This window comes from Perna viridis, chromosome 11, assembly GCF_037379345.1.
Source record: "Perna viridis isolate PV_CMFRI_1.1 ecotype Kerala chromosome 11, ASM3737934v1, whole genome shotgun sequence".
Taxonomy (NCBI): Eukaryota; Metazoa; Mollusca; class Bivalvia; order Mytilida; family Mytilidae; genus Perna; species Perna viridis.
This window is the reverse complement of record NC_142455.1, coordinates 23,898,996-23,905,254: the sequence shown is the minus strand read 5'-3', so window position 1 is coordinate 23,905,254 and position 6,259 is coordinate 23,898,996. Positions and strand designations below refer to the sequence as shown.

Sequence of the window (6,259 nt, the reverse complement as noted above, 5' to 3'; positions counted from 1 at the left end):
ACCTTTAAGCAAAATTACGCGGGCGGGGGAAGAGGTAAGTGCTCAATATGACGAGGTCAATCTGTGCATGCTCAATTTTTTGTGTAAATCTGTTTAAACCATATTGGAGTGATTGCCCCTATTCAACGTTTTTTTTCGCTATTTTTAATGTTATGATCTGAACAATTTCTCTTCTGACACAAGTAGACCAAAATAGAAAAAAAAACTGTGAGCATGATTAGTGCCCCTAAAGATGATTATACACAGAAATCTTAATTGTAGGCTACAGATGTAAGTGCATAACACAAAAAAGGAGTTTTTGGGATTAAAAGTGTCAATGTAATTCTAATATTGTTACCCTCGTTGGGTCATTGTCTCTTTGACATATCCATTCAAAATCCATTCTTATTATATTCAAAAGTGATATGTACATGTAACCTATGATATGTTTAAGGTTACATGAATATCCTCAATCTTTTTTGATAATGATCTTTGTACCGAATTCATTATAGCTTGTTTAATTACTGTATCAGCTACTCTCTGCATATCAATTGTCCCTAAATATGTACTATTCCTGCACACACCTTAGCATGCCCCTTCGTGTGCAAACTGTATTGTTGGATCCTTGCATCTTGCTAATCTCAAATAACATCTGGAATATATAAGTAAAATAGAAAGTAAATGTTTACATATATATTTATGCCATGGTGTTTTTGTTATGAGAGAACGTTGCCAGATGGTGCCGGGAACAATTTGATCACTATGGTGCAGCATGTGATAAGATTTTTTTTTTCAAAATTTAGTTCTTCTCTCGTTTATTCCAATATGTTAAATAAGTTAAGTCAGAGGGCATGTGTTTCATAATAAGTAAAGTGTTTTTCAACCAATGCCCTCTAACTGATCTATTTCACGACAGCATGTTCGCTTAAAGTGTGGGTTCGTCAGAAAACTAAGAGTCGAGTTATATAAAAGACTCTGAAATTGATAGTCACTGCTCCCCCACCGAATGTGCTGCATATGTAGGAGATAGAGTGACGACTTGTTAGCTTGCCGTCAGAACAATGGGTCAGTGTTGTATGATTGCTTCCTGGCGGAATACTTCCAATATGATCTAACTCATCAAGCAAAGCTCTCCTCGAACAATCTGTTTTTGTGGCTCATATGGATGGCCGCGGCTGCTTATATTTGCCTTTCAATCTGTACATCGATTAAATACTTAATTTAAGCTTATATGCCTTTGAACTATTATAACGTTTTGCATAGTAAAATACACACCAGGAACTACTGCATTTGTTTAAACGGAAAGTGTGCATTCATTAATTTCAATATTGACATTTATTTGTAAGCGTAAGGTTACTGACATTCTGCTTTTAAACATATTACAAGAAAAACTACACTTCCCTCGAAATTCCGAAATTAAAAAAAAAATATTTTAAACAGATAACACAAAACAAATAAGACAAACAATGTCATATGTACCAACCTATTTAGATAGAAATTCCCGTCTGTCCCACAAACAAAAACCTTATCCAAAAGACTACAGGACTTTGCTCTACAAAACGATGGATCTTCTGTTGGTAGTGGCGGGGTTGTAGTTACGGTTGTTGTTGGGGTTGGGGTTACGGTTGTTGTTGGGGTTGTGGTTTCAGTTGTAGTCGGAGCTAATGTGGTTTGAATAGTTGTAGGATTTGTCTGAACAGTTGTTGGAAGAGTCGAAGTGATTCTACATTTATCCAAAGATGACTGAACAGCTAAAGCATGGTTTAAACAACGTGCTTTGGCAAAAGAGCAACTGAAAAAGAAAAACAAACCGAACTAGAAAAAAACTGTAAGCTGTGCTCACTAAGTACATTTCCAAACTCCCCCATTCTATAACATGCACATTTTGACTTCCAAATTGATTTGTATCAAAATCTAAAAAAAAAAAAGTTGCACCGCAAGAATATTAAGAATATTTTATAAAGATGGAGAGTAAGTTTTATCAAATTCCTTTCAGTGATGTTGATGGAATTATGAATAAGAGATTGGCATACCATGTCAGGGAAAGATTCAGTCAATATTTTGCATAAACGAGACCATTAAGTCATTCATTTCTAAATCAAGTGGTACAGAATGGGAATGCGTCATGTAATTTTATGAATGTTTCATTAATTTCCATTCAGTGGTGTAGGGGAGTAACGGGTAATAGATGAGTACCCCTTCCCTACATTTATAATTAACATAGTTCATGTTTTAATGTGTGAAGCCCCCCGACTTGATTTGGATCAAGACAAGAGGTGCAAATGGGGATACGCATTAATGATTCAGGTAAGTTTGATCAATTCCATTGTGTGGTGTAGTACTGTTGCAAATACTTCATGCATACTCAGGACGAACAAGTTGAACAATAATCAAGAATTTCAAATAAAAAAAGAAACAAGAAAATTATTTTAATAAATTATACATAAAATTGATTAACTTTCTCTTGTTGGGGATACCTTATACTTTTTCTAGATACACAGGTTTGTTTGTAGTAATATTCAGTCCTTTTGTTCAAAGGTAATGATGACCCTGAACATGTATAGCATTTTGGTATAATTCGTGAAGTCATATTTTAGTTTTCATTGACAAAACTCACCTGCTGTTGTATATGATCCCGTCAGTACCACAAACATCGTAATCGGGTTTACAATCAATTATATTTTTGTTTTCACAGAAAATTTCTTCGGTAGGATCTAGCGGTAAAGTTATTACCCAAGACGCCTGCAGAACTAAAAGTATATACAAAATGTTTATAGTAATAGTATATTTAAACGACATATTGCATTTAATTCATCAGCAATTTTGCACAACGTCAACAAACAAGATTTTTTTTTATTTTAACCATAAAAGGTAGAACACTTCTCCAATCGGTAATCTGTTCTTTCTTATATTTTAGATACCACGAAAATTGTTATAATTCGAATATTCATTCGTATACCTTTGCTTACAATGCGGGGTATATAGTGATATTATTCGTATAACACATTATACCAATGTTGTTTGTTGTTTGGTAATTCCATTAAATTGCTCGTTTTTTTTTTTTTTCACTTTTTACCTTGGTTTGTCTTTTTTTTTATTATATTTTATGGTTTGTTTACTCTATTATCGCTATTGTTGTTTTGCAATATAAAGCGTGTATATCAAATATTGTCATCGTTTTTATCTTTGAACACATCTTTTGTCTTAAAACAAGATTTAACGGGAAATCTGTGAGCTTATTCTGTCCCTTGCTTCCAAATATCATACACCTTTTGGTAGATGATCTTGAAAATCAATAATGTTCAAAACATCGATAAAAAATAACCGATGTACCGTATTTGATCAAACATCACTGAAGGATGTTGATTCTTGAGGGTCCACAAACATTCATAATTAAATATCAATTGATGGTAACTTTTATTTATATATGCTAATGGAAACCTCCAAAATGCATTCAGGGCAAAGTGATAGGAGTTGCACGTCTCACTATTTAATGCAAATTATGTGAAAGTTCCTTTAATTTCCATTAGGTGGTGTAGGAGGAGTTCTGGACAAGAGAAGGGAACCCAGAATTCACAGAAGAATAAGTCCATGTTTTGCGTTAGAGAATTCATAGATACAGTATCAAATCTGTAATATAAGTTGCACATCATCCTTTTTGAATAAATAATATGTGACAGTTTCATTCGGAATTTTGTAAGAATTGCTGCGGACAACTGTAATATTCATATTTTTAATGGACCCTTTAATTTAAGAAAAAAAAACAAACACAAATAACATTCGGAGATGCAAATAAAAGACGTGTACATTCATCAAATTTAATGAATGGACCCAATATTTTTAAGTGTTGTAAAAATGTATTTTGTGGTTTTATATAATTTTACATGTCCCCTCATCATCCATCTTGATGATAACCATGATTTTACAGGGAAACATACATTGGCTGTCCCTGGGCTACTAGTCTGATTTATGATAGAACGAAGTTAATAAAATTGTATTTAGTCTACATAAAAGGAACTGTATGATACAAAGAAAGCCATAACATCATTGAGAATATATAATTGTTTGGTTGTTGGAGGTTTCAATTCCTTTTTCATTCATTAATTATGCTTCAGTTAATATATAATAAGGATTTCCATTAGATGACAAGGATTAACACGCCTTTGTGAAAGGCATATAGGATATTTCCTCCCATTTTTCCGGAAACAAAGTTTGTTTTATAAACGAATTTCCTATGTGAGTGTCCGTTGTCTACAAATGCAGAAAATCCAACTCCGGTTTTAAATGCTAAAACATCATAATTTCAGAAACCGCGTGGAAGAGATTAAGATAAAATTTCATAGGAGGATCAAGTATCGACCATATGTAGACGTGCATGTTAATATTGCAGGGTTCATCAAGAGGACGATAACCCGGTTTAAAGGCTTAAAAATTTATGTTCGTTTGAAGCGGTGATGCTCTCGTTTTTACGGCAGTTGCTTCTTGCATATCTGGTTCATTCGAACAATGTCGTACATGTTCTCTACTTTGATAGTGTAAACTTGTTGAGACATTTGGCATGGACTCTATTGCATGCTGCATTTAAAGTGTATTTTAAAAAGCTTTATCACAAATAAGTAACCACTCTCATTGACTGTCTTATAAGAGAAATGTATCACGTGCATTGAGCCTAAAGAACATAATTTTAAGTGAAAGCTTCCTTGGTCAACATGTCGGGCCAATGTCTTCATAATTAGAGAATGTACCGTTATACACTCTTTGTTATTCAAGTTGTTTTACTACTTGAAATAGCTTATCTGCATTCAATTTCTACCAAATGTATTGTGGCTATGTAACTAACATAAACTATTAAAATATTTACCACATTATATTGACAAAAATCTTAATACAAGGTATTTATGTATACTAACTTACTAAAACCTGCACAAGTCTAAGAGTTAACATGGTTCTAGTGGATTACAAAGCTAGATAAGAGCATTAGAGTAACTAAACTGATACACTATTTGTTTCGTGACGTACATGTATGAACTTTGTATTTCGAAATTCCGAAAAGATTGATAAGCACATATTACTGGACGAACTGCTTCTCGTTTTTGTTTACTGTAATATTGAATGAAAGAATGTTTATGAAATACCGTATGATTTGTTTTTTGTTTTTTGTTTTTTTTTTGTTTTTTTTTAATGTCAGAAGCATAAATCTAAACGTGTACATGAAAACACAATTGATAGTGTTTTACCAACTGCTAGTTCTTCTGTATCAAAATATTGGCAAATACATGTACTACGGGATTCGAAGCAATAAAACAGACGGCTGATTCATATACATGAGAATCTAAGTGCATGGCAAAATGTTATAACAGGACATTCAGAGGATCCACATACATAATGTAGACAACATTATAAAATGAAACTGCAATAAAACTTAAGATAAGAAAAAAAGAGAGCAGAAAAAAAATGACAATGTAAAATCCCATTAAAACAATCTGGGAGTGCTCCGGAAGGATACGGTTGTCCTGCTCCGTCATGGACACAAACACATTGTTAATAAGTTACGTTCGGTACATTTGTAGATGCCAGGTTCGATTGCTGTTCATCTGGGAAGACGTGAAATAATTCTTACTGGATAATTCTTGTCTCGTCTTCACTGAATTAGACACGTTATTTAGGTTAATCAAATTGTGGTGACGATATCAGTAAAGGCTATTTTTTCCTTTGTATAAAATGCTTATTTGACTGTATTTTTGCTTTTTTGCTCTTCTGAGAGGACCAGTTTACTAATCACATGCACGACAGAAACGTAGATCTGGCATATCATGCGTTCAATTACTACTCAAATGCCCCGTCATAGTTTGTGCCGCACTGGTCGTATTGCCTCGTGAGAGAGTTGGTCCTTTATTGATAGAATATTTTTTTTTTTTAAATATAACGAGAATAGGTGTGATGAATATGTCAAAGAGACAACACAACCGGGATGAGAATGTCAGTCCAAGGCCACCCATTTGTTTTCAATAAACGGCGAGAAAACCTTCACATCACAGGGCAGGCTCCAACTGGCCCCTAAACATCATTATACACAGGTACGGCGAAAAAGTTGCCCCTACATACTCAAGTAACATGAAAATTAAACGAAAAGTGAAAACGAAACTAGACAAACAGAGGCAAGAAATTCCCGACTTGGGACAGGTGCAAAAAATGCGGCGGGGTTAAAGTACTTTGGCGTGATCACAACTCTCCACTTTAAAATCTGGCCACTTTAAAAAAAATATTACGCAATTAAAAA

At 33.7% G+C, this 6,259-nt stretch overlaps 1 protein-coding gene across 1 annotated transcript; it reads right to left on the bottom strand.

The window, feature by feature from the left end:
• Positions 1–481: 481 nt before the first annotated feature.
• Positions 482–5,037, bottom strand: LOC148603448 (uncharacterized). Its single transcript, XM_088553462.1, has 4 exons — positions 4,890–5,037; positions 2,597–2,729; positions 1,463–1,771; positions 482–631 (listed from the first exon to the last, which is right to left on the bottom strand). Exons 1-4 carry the CDS (start codon positions 4,921–4,923, stop codon positions 565–567), a joined length of 543 nt encoding a protein of 180 aa, XP_088409588.1. The 5' UTR covers positions 4,924–5,037; the 3' UTR covers positions 482–564.
• Between the last annotated feature and the right edge of the window lie 1,222 nt (positions 5,038–6,259).

What these genes read in the sequence shown, in the direction of transcription:
- LOC148603448 (XM_088553462.1), bottom strand. Translation starts at nt 4,923, where the DNA reads ATGTTAACTCTTAGACTTGTGCAGGTTTTAGTAA. An exon ending in GGGATCATATACAACAGCAG is followed by an intron (nt 1,772 to 2,596) that starts GTGAGTTTTGTC and finishes TTTCTTTTTCAG; the next exon opens with TTGCTCTTTTGCCAAAGCAC. An exon ending in GGGAATTTCTATCTAAATAG is followed by an intron (nt 632 to 1,462) that starts GTTGGTACATAT and finishes TATATATTCCAG; the next exon opens with ATGTTATTTGAGATTAGCAA.